The sequence below is a fragment of the Strigops habroptila genome, chromosome 2, assembly GCF_004027225.2.
Source record: "Strigops habroptila isolate Jane chromosome 2, bStrHab1.2.pri, whole genome shotgun sequence".
Classification (NCBI taxonomy): domain Eukaryota; kingdom Metazoa; phylum Chordata; class Aves; order Psittaciformes; family Psittacidae; genus Strigops; species Strigops habroptila.
In genome coordinates this window covers 109,025,859-109,043,960 of record NC_044278.2, presented here as the reverse complement: position 1 = coordinate 109,043,960, position 18,102 = coordinate 109,025,859, and the positions used below count along the sequence as shown (strand labels likewise).

At 40.5% G+C, this 18,102-nt stretch overlaps 1 protein-coding gene across 1 annotated transcript; it reads right to left on the bottom strand.

The window, feature by feature from the left end:
• Window positions 1–7,195: 7,195 nt before the first annotated feature.
• On the bottom strand, window positions 7,196–13,613 carry LOC115603822 (stromelysin-1-like). Its single transcript, XM_030476177.1, has 10 exons — window positions 13,498–13,613; window positions 13,105–13,349; window positions 12,447–12,595; window positions 12,223–12,354; window positions 11,454–11,615; window positions 10,652–10,871; window positions 9,379–9,512; window positions 8,669–8,828; window positions 7,734–7,837; window positions 7,196–7,537 (listed from the first exon to the last, which is right to left on the bottom strand). Exons 1-10 carry the CDS (start codon window positions 13,600–13,602, stop codon window positions 7,437–7,439), a joined length of 1,512 nt encoding a protein of 503 aa, XP_030332037.1. The 5' UTR covers window positions 13,603–13,613; the 3' UTR covers window positions 7,196–7,436.
• Between the last annotated feature and the right edge of the window lie 4,489 nt (window positions 13,614–18,102).

Below are 18,102 nucleotides of genomic sequence, written 5' to 3'. Positions count from 1 at the left end.
AATAATTATTACTCTATTAGTTGCACTTCAAGAATTGCTTCTGTTTACATCAGCTCAAGATATGTCTAAGAATACCTAGTAGTTGAACCATCATCATGAATCTACTGAATATTTTTTCTAAGAGACTGTACCTAAAGGAGCAGTAGATAACCTTACCTATCTTAAACATAACTGAGATTCATAAGATTATAAAAAGATTGCTTTCATGTTCCCTCTTTGTAAGAAATATTTATCAGGAAAAACCTGACTTTTTCATAAGTTCCAAGTTATTTTAACTCATTTTACTGAAGTTACTGATAGCAGGCTGTTACATTTTTAGTGAACTGCAGTTTATCTATCAGTGCTGGAATAAGAAGGCTTCTGAAAGCATTTTCCTTCTGATACCTTTGCTCAGTAAGAGATTTAGTGATCAGACAAACTGCTCAGCTGAAGTTCTTCAAGCTATGAGAGTTTGAACTAAAATGTGGAAGTCTGATGTCTGTATGTACAATGTCTTGGGCATTGTGGTGGCAGGAAAGAGAGAATCTGTGTCATTCATTTGCAGAAGTTCAGGTTATCTACTGCTTCTGTTATAGGAGCAACTCATTCAGTTGTTAGAAATACGTGTCCTGCCACACAAACCTGAGCAGTAGGGGTTGGATTGAATAGAGCAAATAATAACCATGCACAGCAGATAATTCTTTGCAGTACATGGCATTTATCAGCAACTTTATGAAATTATCTGTTGGTAACTGGAAAAAGAATGTGATACTCCTTCTTACCCCACAGAAATGTTTTTTATATAAATGCTGAGGTTCTGACTGATTTCCTGAGCTGACTTGTGGAGCTGTAGAATGTTTTTTTTTTCCCCAAGGCAGTCAAATGAAAATAACTAACTAACTAAAAGAACTGTTAAATAATTAAATCAATTAAAAGGAAAGCTAAAAGCACTGTTTCACCTCCCTTTCAAATATTTTTCCATAGCCACTTGTGACACTGAAAGAGATTTCCAAAAGTGTGTGACTAATTCATCTTAAATCATGACAGGATATTGATCATGTGATTATGTTTGCTCCTATTTAGGAAAGTAGCACAGGAAATATTATCTCCAAAATTTTTCCTCTATTAAGTAATATGTTTCCCCCTCATTTACATTATAAAAAGCAGCATCAATTTTGGTCACATCCTTTGAAAAGCTCAAGGTGTAGACTTTTTGGGGTATCCAGGAAGTATGGTATCTCTTCTCACAAGCCAGAATTCATTCCCTGTCAAGAAAAGTTGATGAAAACATTTTATCAAGATCTTCTGGTAATCACACAATCCTTTTCATGAAAGCTAATCTTTTAATGGAAAAATGCATTGAAAATAATGGTTACTTGAAAACGTTCTACATACTAGCTCTAGAGTCCAAAATAAAAAAAAGTCATGGTTCTTTGTACCACATTTTATGAAAACTGAAATTTCAGTCTTCCTTTATAATTACGTTAGTTTTCTGCAAACCAGAAAGAAGCATGTGTTATAATTTTTAAATTCAATAGATAATTTTCCAGGAATAAAAAAGGAAAATAATGACATTTATTTTGGCAGGGGCATGTTCCTTATCTTGGATAATAATTTTTTACCTCTGTAATTGAAATACCACAACTTATTGGACTAAATTAAAGCTTGTGAAATCCTACAGAAAGAGATCTAGTGTTTTTCAAACCATATACAAACTCTTAAGACTACTTGGAAAGACAGCATAGGAAAATAAAAGGACAACATTTTACCTTTAAAAATGACAGTTTCATCTTCTATAGGAATTTCATATGCAGCATCAACACCAGGTGGCAGCCGTGGCCAGAATGAAGGTACTAAAAATTGGCTGTTCTGACTGCAGGATGCTGGCTCCAAAAATGCCTTACATAAATAGAGAACAGATTTTAAATAAAATCAGACATTCACACACACTAATGCATGAAACCACATCACAGCAACCAGGGCAGGATTTTTCTGACTAAACCCAGCCATGTACCCTGATTTAGTCACCCTACATTCTCCCTGTAATATCAACAGAAATAAAGTTATTTCCATAGCGGTATTTCTCTCATCTTGATGCGGACATCTAAAATAGGTCAGATGAACTGTTTTCTCAAAACAGTTATTATTTTCCCTTACGCAGAAAGGGAGCTTAGAGAGACCTGGCTCGTATGGCTGGTATGGGTTAAGATTCGGGGAATGGAACCCTACCCTGGGGTTACCAACACCAGCTTAGAGAAACAGTTGGTGTATCTGATGATCTTCTGCAAAATAACACTTTACTGGCTTTGTAGACTCCAAACTATGAGGTCAAAACTTGTTGATTTTGGGGTAGGTCTGAAGCAGTGGAAGCACAGCCCTACCACATGAAAAGGAAGGGAATCAGCTCTTTCACCCTTTCTCCTCAAGACTTTGGGCTGTCATGCCCTGGAGAAGTCTAGTTTGTCTGAATTTAGCACTCAGTCAATTATCCTTTCCTTCTATTATTATTATATTAAATCACCTCTGCAGGGGCTCTTCAGGCAGGTATTGTTACAGGATTGGTAAACCCTCTCTCAAAGCAAGGACAGTAATGAAGGTGCCGAGTGTCCCAGGTTTGGTGGTGTCTTTTGCCAAAGCTGAACTCTCCCAGGTGCCAAACGCTGGGACTTGTTTACAGTCTAAAGTGAAAACAGCCCATGTTTTCAGAGGAGCCTTGTTTCCCCGTCCTATTCATAACATGCCCTGTTTCAAAGGTCATCTTCCTCCTTATATATCTGCAGTTCTCGACCACCCTCTTTGTTTTTGCCTTCCACCTCTTACCCTCATTTTCTGCCTCACCTTCCTGCCTAGAATGGCTGATATTCTGCATAAAGTTGTTTTTCCATGCTGTGGAGCATAATAAAGATACCCAGCTATTTTACTTTCAGAAAGCTGGCTTACTTGTCTTTAAAGAACATTATTTCTCCATATAAAGTGGTGGCAGCATCAAAAGTTAAATCAGGGCCACAGGTGTTCAGCAGTGCAGGATCTGTTGACTCAGTTGGGTCTTTTACCTCAGTAGTGTCACACATGTGTCTCTATGGTTCTAGAGGAAAGAAGTGATGTTGCAGCCTGTAGGACTTGATAAATTTTCCTCACTCATCTTTCTCTCTAAAGAAAAGGCCATTAGAAGCCATCAAAACCATCTAGAAAGCTGTTGAAGAAATTTATACAATTTTCTGATTAGCAGTCTTCTCAAAAACATCCTTCTGCTACTCTGTCAACTCCTTTCTCGCTTTTCTTGATACTATACACTATTGCCCTCAAAATATCAATCACCTTCTCAAGCATTTTTCAATCACCTAGAATATACTGTGTGAAGAAAATTTCGTAACTGCAGATTTCTTCTTTGATGTCATCCTTTGAGGTGACTTCATCCAGAAGTAGTACAACACATAATGATAATCTCTTGTTTTGGATTAAAGAAGTGAGTGTGAAAATTGCTGTTCTCCTTCTTTCAACCTTTTTAACTACTTGGTTAATCTCATAATATTGACTTTACCTTTTCTTCTTCCAGGAAGAATCTTCTGAGCTGCAAACCTGCAGTTTCAGCTTGTGCTGCTGATGAGCGGTGTTTAACTTGGTGCTTTTGGCAGCTTCCTGGCTGTGCTACAAACCCTCAGACCTGGCTGCACAAACCTAGCCTCAGAAATATCATATTGCAGATGAAGAGAGTGTGTCCTACTTCTAGCTTTTATGTAAGTCATCCATCTCTGGCACAGCAATGCTGATTCACTGACAGGGCTCCTCTTGTCCCAGTCAGCTTGCACAAGGTCACCCTTGCTCTCCAGTGCTGAGTATTCAGGGCCTCCTGGCAGTTTAATTCTTCATTTTCTCTTTGTTTTTGGGAGTGCTGTCTGTCCCTGTGAGTAGAGTCTTGCTTCATATGCAAGTTCCTTAGGGACTGTAGTGGTAGGACAAGGGGTAACGGCTTCAAACTTAAACAGAGGAAGTTTAGATTAGATAGAAGGAAGAAGTTCTTTACAGTGAGGGTGGTGAGGCACTGGAACAGGTTGCCCAAGGAAGTTGTGAATGCTCCATCCCTGGCGGTGTTCAAGGCCAGGTTGACAGAGCCTTGGGCGACATGGTTTAGTGCGAGGTGTCCCTGCCCATGGCAGGGGGGTTGGAACTAGATGATCTTAAGGTCCTTTCCAGTCCTAACTATTCTATGATTCTATAAAACCTACCTATCAAGGTCTTGAATCCCAGGCACAAAGAACAGCATTAGACATATATATCCAAATTTCCTCTGCACTCACAGCAACTGTCTTGAAAATCAGGCCAGGAAGAGACCATGCAGAAGATCCGTCACAACATCTCCAGAGACTTCTGTATAAAAGACTTATTCTCCTTCCCAAAAAGCAACATAAAACAACTGCTGCTAATGGGATTCTGATTAGACTAGTCTTTGAGCTGCACAGCAGGTGCTTGTGGCTGAGCTGTCTGATGTCCAGGTCTGGACCCATTGTTTTGCTGTTGCATTTAGAAGTGACTAGTGTATGTGATTGAAGGGCCAGGAGAGCAGATGCTCCCGGGACTCTTTTTGCTTCTTGTGCTCCTGACATTTTCATGTTAGTAGGTACTGTTACAAGCTCGCACAGTTAATGCTCTGCAAGAACCCTGTTAAACTGTCAGTGAAATCATTAAGATATTTTCGCCTGAGTTTTCATATGCATGATATTGGGTTTGGGACAACACTTGTGCAGTCAATAATTTCAGACCTAACGGATTTTTTGTCTCTATTTTTGCATGTCTGGTCTCAGACTCCAGGGAAGTTCATTTTCATAGAGGAGAAGTACTTGAAGTTATGTTTATGGGCAAATTTCCCCAGCTGGTGTCCAAGAGACCTTTAACACCAGAAATCATTTATGAGTTATAACAAAATCATGGTTACAAGAAATCTTCTCTTGACCACTAAGTGTAGACAGGTAGCTCCAGCACTCCTGTTTCCAAACACATCTGAATTACATATTATTATACCATTTGCCAGGAATTTCATTGCTTTTCCCAAAGCAAGAGTAATATTCTTCCAGTGCTAAAGTTTAAGACATGAAAAAAGCAGAAATACAGATGAAAAATCTCTGGTTAACATATCTCACTAGTCTCCTTGTCCATGCTATGTTTTTTTCCATTTGTGGTCCAGGTTAGACCAAAACACAGGACACTTTCTAGATTCTCCTTCACAGCCAAGTAAATATCATTCATTTTTCACATGCTAGTAGCTTAAGTTAATTAATACAGGAGGTGGGGGGAGTATTTTAATTGAGCTGTTTCCTTGAGGTCATAACTAAAAAACAGTACCAACCTTATATAAAAGAAATAAGTTAATGTAATAGTCAAGGTGAGTCACTATAAACATTGTCAATGTTCTGCATCACCATTGCTGACATGTTCTTTCTGATTCCTCCTTAACCACTTTCAAGTCTTAGCAAACAACCTAAAAGAGCCTAAAGGCCTGATTTCTGAAGGCAACCTTCACATACAAGAAGGCATCTAGTTAGGATGTCAAAGTGTATAGGCACTTTTAAGGGGATTAACTCCGTTATTTATATACAAGCAGTACTCACAAGCACCCTGCCTAACCCTGAAGGTATTTAAAGTCCTTGGACGGAAGTTTCTTCTGGACACGCTGTGTACACAGCACAAGCTATTGAGAAACATACTGGGAGATGTTGGGGCAGCACCAGTTTTCCTGTGTCTCTGCCCTGTCTGGACTGCTGCCAGGTGAGCTCAGCCACTTGTCAGTCCATGACTTCACCATGGTGCACCACTGCCCCTGTGGCAATGCTGAGCAGTTAAGTCCCTATTTGACTGCTGAACCCTGCTGAGATTCATGGCTTCATTTCTCACTTAGGTTGAGCACCTGTTTTAGCAGTGCTCAGTGCATATCTAGCATGACATAAAGCATACGCAAGGAGCAGAACATGGCAGAGAAGAGGTTTTCCAAAACCAGGCATGGTAGTATCTCAGCTGCCTGTCCTTGGTCTCGTCTGCTAGCACAGTGGGACAGTGGGTCTGCAGGTACACTGGGAGAAACATGGCTTCCTTTGGCCCTGATGGAATGTGGAACAGATGTTAGTAGGTGTTTTGACCAGATCTGCCCTCTGAAGAAGAACAGGAGCAAATCTCACCTCTGCCTAATAGGGTTTGAGATATGGTAACTGGAAAACTATCCTCATCAGCCATTCCCATCCTTTCTTGCTGCCTTTGCCAATTCTTCTAGAGAAAGAGGAATAGTGAGGAGCTGACTTCCTTGTAAATTACAGTATCAGAGCAGTGTTGTGAGAGAGGGGATCAAATCCCTTCAAGGAGAGGATAGACTTCAGCCAAAGTTTCTTACAGCCCAAGTGGTGTTCAAGTCACTGGGCTATTACCCTGTCAGGGACACCCAAACAAGATGGATGGAGGAAGTGCATGTGCTTTTGTATGTGTCTCACCAATCTTTGTCTGGAGGATTTGTAGTAGTTACTTTTGTAGCTATATTAAAATCCTGGGTTATTTTTCATATCACTTTGGTTTGTTTGCTCTCGGAAGGGGTTCTTGTCTGTGTTTTTTTGTCCAGCACTGAGAGCTGGACTGTCAGCCCTTCCTCCATTCCCATGGCACATGGTCACAGCTCAGCAGGGGTAATCACCTAACTCCTTGGGGCCCCATGACTGTACCTTAATCATTTCCTGCTCTGCCTGCATGCTGCCTCCATCTTCAAACTGGACACCTACTCTTCTCTCTGGTTGCTCATGTCCTGCTGTACTGACTCTTCCCACCAGCACCACCCACAGTGGCACTGGAGCACGGGTCCTCTCAGCCCACTGCCATGTTGCCCCTCTACCAGCAGGCACCCACCCCCATCCCTGCCCTGACCCTTGAGTCATGGCAGGTGAGGCCATAGCCACCAGTCTCTCCACAGCCCTTCCCACACAGTTGCATAGGATCTCCTCCTACCTCTTCCACCTCTCCTGCATTGTTCCTGAGTGTCTTTGTTTCTCTCCTCTGTCCCCCAGGGCATTTCTTATTGCCTTTAACAACTGCTCACCTACTTCTGCTTTCCTCTAACTTTCCCACTACGGACACCAAGCCCTGCTAAAAATGGTGGTGGGGTCCTGGCACCATTCAGGCTTGTGTGTGGTTGTATCAGATGCCTTGTCCCCAGCAGACTGAACCAGAATACAAGAACACCACTATATTCAAGCAAAATACTTTATTACTCAAAAACAACTTGATTAATAAATAGTTGGAAAACAAAATAAATTAAAACTGTACATTAAGTTTTATGTTTTTAAGGTTTTAAATTAGAATTATCAAAGGCCATCATTTCAGACTCAGATGCACAGTAACAGCTGAATGATACTGTTTATAACCAAGGAAAATGGAAAACCATTTCTGGTACAAATGTAGCCCTGCATCATCACTCAGTATTTCTAGCAATTAAACCAGCTGTTGCTTTTCATTACACGGATAAGTTTCTTGTTCTTGATGTCAACCTCGTACTGGTTTGATCCATTGAAAAAGTAGAAATGTCCTAAAATTAGAAGGGTAAAATATTGGCAAATTAATATTTCCTTTTTGTATACCCATTGATATACACTTGTTATTTTCTTGGGTAATTAAAAAAAATCAGAACAAACATTTCATCTATATGTTTGCATTTGAAACATACACTTTTTTTTTCTTTGGTTGGTGGTCTTTTGTTTTGAATTATATTTTAATTTATTTACCATTTTTCTGCAGGGCAGCGTCAACTCTGGGGCCAATTCCTTGGAAGTCAGCTGCTATTTTTCTTGGATATCTCCTTTCCATTGATTGGGTATTTTCATTGAAACTAAATAAAGAAATTGCATGAAAACAAGAAACAAGCATGTGATGTTCAATGTTGAAACCAGGTGGAATTTTTATGATATAAGACTACTCTCAGCTAAAAATCCTTAACTGCGAGCCTCTGTGACCTCATAGAACTGTATAAATACTGGCTGTGTGAATATTTACATATTTAGTGGCCTATGCAAGGCTGTTTTCAGAACATAAGAGTAAATAGTTAGCTTCCATTCCTTGAGACTGATAGTAAGGCTTGACGGGGTTTATATTGAGCAATAAACTTAACTAACTATTCAGAGTATTTTAATTTTACAACATTTAATCTGTGAGGTGACCTCGTGAGAGGAATGTAAACTTCTGGTGTAATAACATTCTTTCAAGATAATACTACAGATTAATCTATCTAACACATCTGCTTAGATGAACCGTTTATTTCAAAGTAAATATTTCAATCTCCTTCTATAACTTTCTTGGTAGATTTATTATTTATAAATTTCAGAGAGCACTTCTGCCCCCTTGATAGCCACAGAATGAATACATGACATGATGACAAAGTCTATTTACAATATCTTTTTATACTAAGTTCATGTAATACTGCTTGCTAATGAGTAAACAAAGCTCATTTGTTTGTTAATCACAGACTGGTAAGAGCAAATGGAAGTTGTCTTTATCTCAGGTGTTACAGACTTTGTCCCATGAAAAGACAGAAGTTTCAGCTTTATACTGGCTGAGAAGGCTGACAACAAGAGGCCATGAACTTAAGTACAAATACCAATATAACTTGACATTTTAAAATCTATGTTGATTATCTGCTGTACAATAAAGGAGTGAGCCTTACCTCCAGTACTTGTTGCCTATAAAGAAATAAGTTTTCTTGGTATTTTGATCATGAACAGCTGCATCAATTTTCCCAACACTCCTGGGGAAGCCCAGGTTCTGAATAGGCTTGGGGAAGCCTGGCTCTATGCTATAACCACTGACAGCCCAGTACTGGTCATCTGCAGGAAAATCAGAAAAAGTCAGTAGGGATTCTTGAGAAGGCTGAGCTCCTTTTTGTCAAAGCCCCAGAGCTTTTGTGTAGCTAAAGCCACCAGATAACATAGATATCCAGCTGAGAACATTACCCTTTAGAGCATACATAAGTTCGAATATTTCAGAGCTGTTGGATTTTCCACTTTTACAGTCAGGTACTCAATAGTTAGAACTCAATGTATTTTCTAGGTGTGTCGGGCATCTTTAAAAGTGTTTTAAAATAACTTAATATACACAATCAGTTTTGTCTCAGCTATGATATCTCTCACTGACAAAAAGAGTAATATCATATTTTGCAGGGCTGTTGTGAAGCAGCATTAGTTAATGACAGGAACAGCATTTCCAAAATGAAAATGATTTTAAACAAGCATTAAGAATATCTTCTATTAGTATTAGTATTAGCATTAACATTAGCATTAGGATAATATTACTGCCATTATTATTACATAGCATTAGCAGTACTACTATAAGTTTATTCATTCATAAAAAGGACTGATGGAAATGTAAGAGAAATACCTTTAAAAAGTATCACTTGATCCCTCTTGTCAACCTCATAAGCAGCATCAAAGCCAGCTGCCAGTGATGGCCAGAATGAGGAGATGGTGTCGTGCTCGATGTTTGAGAAATATGGACTTTTGCGCCAGACATAGCTGATAGAAATGAAAATAGCAGTGTTTCATTGTCTTAGCTCAGAAATGGACTTTAAATCTACTGTCTGAGTGCTGAAGCCTGTCTTCCCTACGAGGTAGAGATATTACCCTTTCTGGGATACAGTGCTTTACTTTGACTGATCTCTCATAGACATTTGCCCTTACTGCAGGTTGCTCTGGGGTCACAGAACAGCTGAGGCTAGAAGGGTGCTCTGGAGGTTATCTATTCCAACTCCTTGGCTCAACCAGAGGTGCCTAGAGCTAATGGCCCTGTAGACCTCTTCACTGGCACCCTGATGGCTTGCCCAAAACAACATGTATTGTCTGTGGTAGCATTGACAGTTACAGCTTTCTCTTCACCATGTCACATGCAGGTAGGCACAACTGTGTTCTTAATTTCAGTTTGGCTACAAATGTTCATTAAACATTCTTAAGGAACATGTTAAAACCCAATTTAAGGAGGAATTGCTCCTTCCTCACCTTCCCTTAAAATCATAAAGTTTTTAAGCTACAATTCTTCATCATGTGTTTTAGAAGGCATATCAGGCATGCATCGTCAAAGGAAGGTTGTTCAGTCAAAACAATTACCAACCCAAGAAGTGGGTGAAACCCTGACCTGACATGCCGTTCTCCCTCTCCAGAGTGGATGTGCCCAGCCAACAACCTGCTGCAGTGCCCAGTGCAGGAGCATGCCCAAAACGTGGACATCTCTAATAGAAGGAGGTCCTTACAGACAGTACTGGGCAGTGGTCCAGTGCAGACCCCTAGGTCAGAGTGCCACCAAAAGTCTGACATGTTCCACAGCTCCCTGACCCTCACACGGGATGGTGTGGCGAGGACAGTGCTGCATGCGAAGGAGCTGCAGGCTGAGAAGTGACACTGGGATTATTCAGCCTTGCACAATTTTAACAGACATGGGTGATGATGTACTATGGCTTAAAACATTTTACTCACCTGTCAGTAACCACTTTACTCACCCAGCCCGGCTGGGCTAGAAAAATTTTACAAAGTTGCCTTAATACTTTCAGAAAGAAATATCTTCATTTGTTACCAAGGGAAGATAAATTCCTTGAACTGAACATTATGCTTTGCCTTTGTGAATCTCACAAAAAGGTGTTGCTAGAAATGAAAGCACTTACCTGTCTTTGAAGAACAGTATTTCCCCACGGAGAGTGGTGATAGCATCAAAAGTCAAATGAGGGTCACAGTCCTCTGGTCTTGTGGGGGGTTTGGAGGGTGTCATTTCTGTCGGTTCTTCCCATGGTGGCATTTCAGTTGGTGCTTCTGCAGGTGTCATTTCAGTTGGTTCTTGTGGGGGAAAGCCTTTCGTTGGAAGTGCAGAAGATTCCCTGGGGGGTCCTTTGGGAAATAAATGAGTGTAGAATTGGAAGGTGAATTAGAGTTTCATGTTGCAAAGCTTCAGGATGTACCATTTGGAGCCAAATGCATAGGTTTCTTAAGGTTAGAACTCATCTAGCAAATTAACACCAGGGAAAGTTCCTGGTCAATTTAATCTGTGCCGCTGACTGTTAAAATGGTCTCTGACATTGTTTTGCCTTGACAAGCTATTGGTCTTTTAAACTGCATGTGCTCAGGCGTTAATGTAGAGCAAAGACCATTTCCAAAAGGCATGTGACCATCCTTTTGTGGAAGATGACTTTAATACTACAGACATAGGCTGGTATCATTGGAGAAAGGCTCTTGGATCTTTTGACTCACCGGCATGGATTCAGCCCACAGATTCTATTTTGCAGATGTAGACTATTAGCCACAAAGAAATCGAGAGATTTGCCCAAAAATATTATCAGGAAATTAAACCTCAGTATCCTTCTTGCAGTAGAAAGTTCAGTACGTTTTAGCTGTTCAGTAAAATTTGTTATTAATGCTTACCCATCATCCACCAAAAAGTGGATGCTTACCATAGAGGGCCTGAATGCTTACCATAGAGGGCCTGAATGCCGTCAATATCATCCTGAGGAAGCCTGTAGTCCCTTGTATCCCTGGCCATATATATAGGATACATCAAAGCACCAACGACATTGGAATGGCCAAGACCTAGTGAGTGACCCAACTCATGAGCAGCAACAAGAAATAAGTTGTACCCTAAAAAGAAAATCCAGTACAAAGAACAAACACTAAATAAATTCTCTTGCATAATAGTGGGATACAGGTGCCATCCTCTCACACATGATATATTGTTCGCAGTCTTAATGAAACAGCAAAATGTGGTAACCAATTCACAAGGACCAGTAGCATGTAATATAATCCCTGGACATTGCTTGGAAATGAGACACTTCACTGTTTTATTTAATTGTATTTACCAACTCATGATTGTTTTTTTCCTTTGCAAAAGTTAAAGAAAGATTTACATTACTTTAAATCAGAAGAAAAAAAAGTGAGATCTCAATATTACAACTTTTAAGGTCATTATCTGAGGCTGAAAATCCCCTGCCTTACAATGTCATGATTACCTAACATTGCAGTTTCATGCTAACCTCATTTTCTTCAATGGAGCTGTAATCGCAGTCTGTGCATTAACTTCAGGGGACTGTCATGACTGAAGCCCAGGTTGAAATAAATTGCACTGACATTTTACATCTCCATAAGTACTGCCATGTACTACTACTACCATGAGTTCTGTGACTTTACAATGTCTTCAAGACATGCTGTATAATAAAAAACAGGCAATGTAATATTTAAGGTTGCTTACCACTGTAGGTAGTAAATTTGGTCCAGTTTTCGTCTTCGTCAAAGTGGGCATCTCCTCCTATCCCACTGCCAGGGGGGTAAGCATGAGCCAGAGTTCCTCCTGGGCCATCAAAGGAATAGAAGTCACCATGAACTAAAAATAAGGGGGGAAAAAAGTGATGCTTTTCATTTTGTCTATAAGAAAAAGTGAAAGATGCTTATACTCAGGCAAAGGATTTCCCTTACATCCAGATGCAAAGGAGATCATTATATCTGCTTGACCACTGTAGACCCTGGTGAATCTCAAAGGGGTCACACTGCTCCAGATCTGGAAGGCTTTTGCAATTGCTTCCTCTACATCCTCTTGTAGCATGTCTGGTGTGTAGTTCAAAATCCTGTGAAATAAGGAGAAAGGAATTAAAAGCAACCAGATCACATGTGGCTGGAGCACAGAGTATCAAGGTCAAATATTTTAATCAGTGATTATTGTTATTTGTGTGTCTCAAGTTGTTTATTTTCAAATTATTTGTTTACATAATAGAGGAAGTTTTCAGTTTTCTTTCATGTCTTTCAGAAATTCTAATTTATATACTCTTTCATGTTTTTCAGAAATTCTAACATACATGCTCTTGGTTTTATCCCTTCTATGTATATTATTTAGTAGGCTGTTAACTAACTAATGTAAACTTTTCTTTTAGTATTTTCATCACTGCTTGGAAGCCTAAAACAAAGGAAATGAATAATCCTCACATTCATGGCCATTTCATTCTGAATGGGGTTTTTATATGGAGAAATACAGGAATAAATAATAAAAAACCTGTTAGCATTACTTCTGCCACAAAGCAGAAAGCAGTCACAAAGCTTCCCAGTGCTGTACAGACAAACATGCTTTAATATGTGTTACCGATAAGTCACATCTTCTTTCTTCCACCTAGGGCTCTGTGAGAAGGTGCTGTATGAACGGACATCTGGTATTCCACATCTAGGCTGTTTCATGATGTCCACTGTCTTATGATTCAGCTCCCCAGTCACCTCTAGCCCAAAGAATGACTGCATTTCTCGGATTTTGTCAGCCATGTGATTGAAGTTCTTTGCTTTAAAGAGAGAATTTTTCTCTTCCTTAAAATCATAAAAATTTTTCAGGTATTTCTGATGGGGAAGAAAAAGCAACAGCTTAGAACATAAATGTTTCTTTTCAAATGCAGAGAGTTGTTTATAAAATATTCTGCAACATTAATGCTTCATTATGTTCATTTTCACAAAAAATTATTTTTTAAATTCTGCCTATAGTCCTTACCTTAGCAAATTGCATATCTTCATTTTCCTTTTCTGAACCCACTGGGAAAGCATAAGAACATGCAACATATAGTAACCCAAGGAAAGAAAGGATCTTTGTCTTCATCTTTGCCTCCCTGTCCTACCAGCCCTTGCTAGCAGACCTCTCAATCTCTCAGTCTTCTGTCTAAGACTCACCAGTATTTCTCTATTTATATCAGTTGAGCGCTTGCTAAAGCCAAAGACTTCATGACTCAGTTTATAACATCCTCTGATTTCCCACAGGAACCCAGAAAACAAATTTGGTTTTAGAAGCAAGTTAACACATGACACTTTACCTTGCCCGAAAACCCCTGATTTCGCAATCGTATTATTGGACAGCATTTTTTTTTTTTTTTATTCCTGAACTGGACCAGTTTAGGTCAAAAACCATCTCGTTTTTCAGAGGTGCTAAAGAGAGCTGGTTCTTTGTGAGGGAAAACAATCTGTAATCCCTTGTAGCCTGTGATAAGAGACCTCCAGAAACTGCCCCTCAGTTTTCTCAGTGGAGGACCTCCGCATGAAGGGGATGAATCCCTTCCTTTAGCCCATCTTATCCCTGATAATTTTAGTGACATAGCTGGTTACACAAATGACTCACCTCTTTTCTTGAATCTGATACCCCAGCATGGTTACAGAACCATCACCTGTGCTGCTACCTTGCCCATGTAACAGCAGATTTATGGCTGCATCCCCTTATTCCCTCACACCACAATATAAAGGTCTCAGTAGAACACCCCTGATCATATATGCTGGTCTGCATAGCCTATCATTCCAGGGAATTTTCACAACTAAAGAAGAAATGGCAGAAATTGCCCTAGAGAACTACAGGCACCTCAGGGGTGTGGAGGTCTTCAGAAGAACTTTTTAATACATGTCTCCAAAGTCAGAGGGAAGATGATGTGGATATGGAGCTGTAGATTCCAAGATCCCCACTTTACCAGAAGCCCTATTTTCAGTTCATTCCTTTTCTGAATGTGGTGTGTTACATTTTATGCAGGAGTTGCAGAACCACTGTCACTGTTCCGTCTTTCTTGTCTGTCATTTCTGAGACATCCATCTCTTGAAGGAGAATTGTCCTGTGTTGACCTAGTCCCAGATGAAAGTTTTTGAACATATGAGAAATGTGAGCTAAAGATAATCTACTTCTTTTTGAACATGAGAAAAAGAAGGGGAAAAAAACCCACTTTTCCAATGAAAGCAAACATACTGGAAACTTCAAAAAAACAACCCTAGTACCACAGCAGCTGAGCTCTGCATTCTGCAAGGTGGCCTGGGGAAGATGGATGGCCTCCTTCCAAAGGAAACTGGAGTTGAACTGCCCAGCTGGATTGGGGTTACACTGCATGCCTGACTCAGGTCAGAGACCAGGTCCCTGAGCAGCTGAGGTAGGTGGCACAGATATTTATGTCTAAGGTTGCAGTAGGATGAGGGTGGCTTTGCCAATAGCTCACTGCTGCTGTAACGGTATGCTTCTGCTCCTCCCATACTGGCCACCACTCCTGCTGTGTTCCAGTGCCCTTCTAATCCCAAATGTGCCCTCAGTGAACTGATTTAGAGGGCTGAAGCTACAGGAAAAGTGCCCAGAAAAATAACCTAAACCCCACCAACATTAGTTTTCTGCACAGGTTAGCAACTGTGCTGGCTTCTTAAGGGGTGAGAAGAGCACCTGGGCTGGCGTGAAGGAGGGGTGGGATAGCCCAGATAGGAATGGGGATGCAGGGAGGCATCCAGGCAGTATGCTGTGACACTAGGACCTGTCCTTTTGGCAGCAGCAAGGTAAAAGTTTATCTCTGCTGGCCATGGAAGAGCACCCAAACTTTATTAGTATAGAATGGTGTCTGCATTTCTGCAATGAAATTCAGAGACAAAGCAGGGCCATTTTAAATTCTGTGTTTGTATCTCTGTATCTAGCAGCAGAAGCTAGCATATGGCACTTACCCTCTGCTTTCAGTTAAATATTTTGTAAACACCCTGCTTGCCATGTCCAGGGGATCTGGGGCGAAGCAGTCAGAGTGGCGAGACGCAGCACAACCAGTTGGCAAACATGTTAGCAAGCCTTTCTTAATGTTTAGGGAGCTATTATTTCTCACTCACTTTTGCATGGCTGACGATAGGCATGTTACAGCTCCTTCACAGCTGTTGGCTTCCCCTTCCAGAATCCGTTGCCTTCATTTTTGAGCTGACGTTTATGGAGTGGCTGGTGAGTGCAGGGAGGGAGAGCTGGGTCTTGCCTTTTGAATGTGTTTGGCAGCATGAGTGGGGAAAATTCACAGCTGAGGCAGCCTGCATGCTCTGAGATGTGTAAGCAAGTGTGCTTTTTCCTTGCATATGGACCTAAGAGATGACCTGCCTTCTTGCGCTGACCGCAAAGGCATCAACAGCTTTTAGAGTTCAAACTAATATGGGTAGTGAGTCCTGGATTTAGGCATTACAGGATTCAAACAGAAACTGTGTTGTGGCTTTAATCGGAAGGCTTAAAATGCTTGAAAATGACCCTGTTAACGGACATGGTGAAGATTTATTGGCAAAGACACAGCTCAGATTTGAATGGGGTGAGCTGATCTGAAGAGATGACTTCATATGGCACTTTTGCCTTACCTATAGATCTGCTGGTCCATAAGTTCTGCTTCAGGGGTGCCCAGAAACACCTAATTCTTGATAAGGCTGAGCAGGTGCCTGTTTCATGGCTAGGTAACCCCAACAAGATGCTAACCTTCCCATCTGCCCTGGGGGGCAGCTCCGCTTTGTGCCCTGAGATCAAAGTTGCCCTCCAGCTGGGTTGGAGACTGCACAGACTGCAGCCGTGACTCTTGCCAGCTTATACATCAGCAGCCAGGATGGATTCAGAATACTGCTCATTTCTTCCCTCAGCTCATCAGCACTCAGACTCATACATCCCATATCACTAGTGAGTGCCTTAATCACCACACTCAGGGACAAGAGTGGGTGCTTTCCCGGGAAGACCCCTGCAATAAAACAGACCATTTCACTGAAAGCCTGCCAACATCCAGGCTAATACTTCTCTACCACAGAACTGTTTGTCCTCTGACAGTGTAATTTGTAATATTCTGTGGGATCTAGCCCGAATGCCAGGCTTTTTAGCAGATTTGTCAAAATCCTACCTGGGAGTTTTGCCATTTCTTATTTTTATATGGTTGAAATTCCAACCAGAAATGTCATGCCAGTTCTGTTTGTTCTGCTTAGCAGTTTTCACTTACGGAAAGAAGTAGTGGAAGGATACTTAACATAGTCATCTAAACAATTGTCATTAACTGTATAAACAACTGCAAATGAAGTCAAAGGAAGCTTCAACTAAATCAACATACACACACTATGATTTCACCTCCTAAATTTATAGAAGGATCTGTAGATGTCTTCTGTCCCACCTTTTCTTCCCTCATACTGTTTACAAACTCTCCCTCTCTGTCCTGCATGTGCCAAAGAAGCAGGATGGGGTATGAAGGTCTTGGACTGTTGTGGTTTAAAAGATTCAGACATGGAAGAAGCTGCTGGATTTTTCCATGTGAATGGGATTGGAAGATAAAGTCATACAAGCAGGTTCTGGGACTTGAGGAACAATAACAGAACAGGAAAAGACACAAGCCCTTTACATCATCACAGCAGCCAGTCTTTGCTAGCTATCAGCTAGATAATAGCAAATACATGGTTGGGGGAGATAAGCAAGCAGAAAATTTGCCATATTTAAAAAAAATATAAAAAGTCTGCTATTAAAAACTCAGATAAACCAGATATTTAGTGAAAATGAAACACTTTCAATCTCTCTCTGCAAGATAGTATTTTGAGAGTGTTGAAACTAAGCCTGGAATAGGTACTGACTTGGATTCCACAATTTTGCCTGTATATCCATATTCTTCCATTCATTAGTGGGATCTCTCCATTCTAGTTTTATAAGAGAGAGCTGCTGCTAATAATTATGGTGGTAATTTTTCTACTTCATTTGAGCATTTTGTCCAGGTTCCATTGCAAACTGAGAGATGGCATGTAGAGGTAGCCTCAATGGCTGATTTTAATTCAACAGGAATTCAGATTTTTTTTCATGTCTGTATCCTCTCCTTGACTATTATCAACAATAACAAAGCTGAAATCACTTCCGCACTTGTATTTAGTGTGTAAACAAGTTTCACAAGTTGCATGTCATTTCCTTTCAGCAATGTCTGACTTAGTAGCTTCTCACGAAGGCATGATCACAAAGCAATTGCAGTCCACTGGTGTTATAACATCTGTCACTGAACAAGACACAAGCCAGAATCCAATGCCCAAGAATATTGAGGTTTGCAGAAGTTTAACTGGAATACCAAATTTTGAAATTTTGCACTCTACAGATGACCACTTTTTTCATCAGTGGTTGTCATATATCGGGGCCATACTTTGAATTTATACATGGCCCTGAGCAATGGTGAGGTGGGAAGCACTGTGGTTGTGAGACACAATTAGTTCACTGTTTCCTCTTTACCATCCTGGCCTCTATTAGATTCAGACTACGTCACTGTCTCGTCACACCAAACCGTTGAAGAAACTGAAATGTGATCTCACCTTACTTGTGAAGGGGAATGGTCAGTAAAAC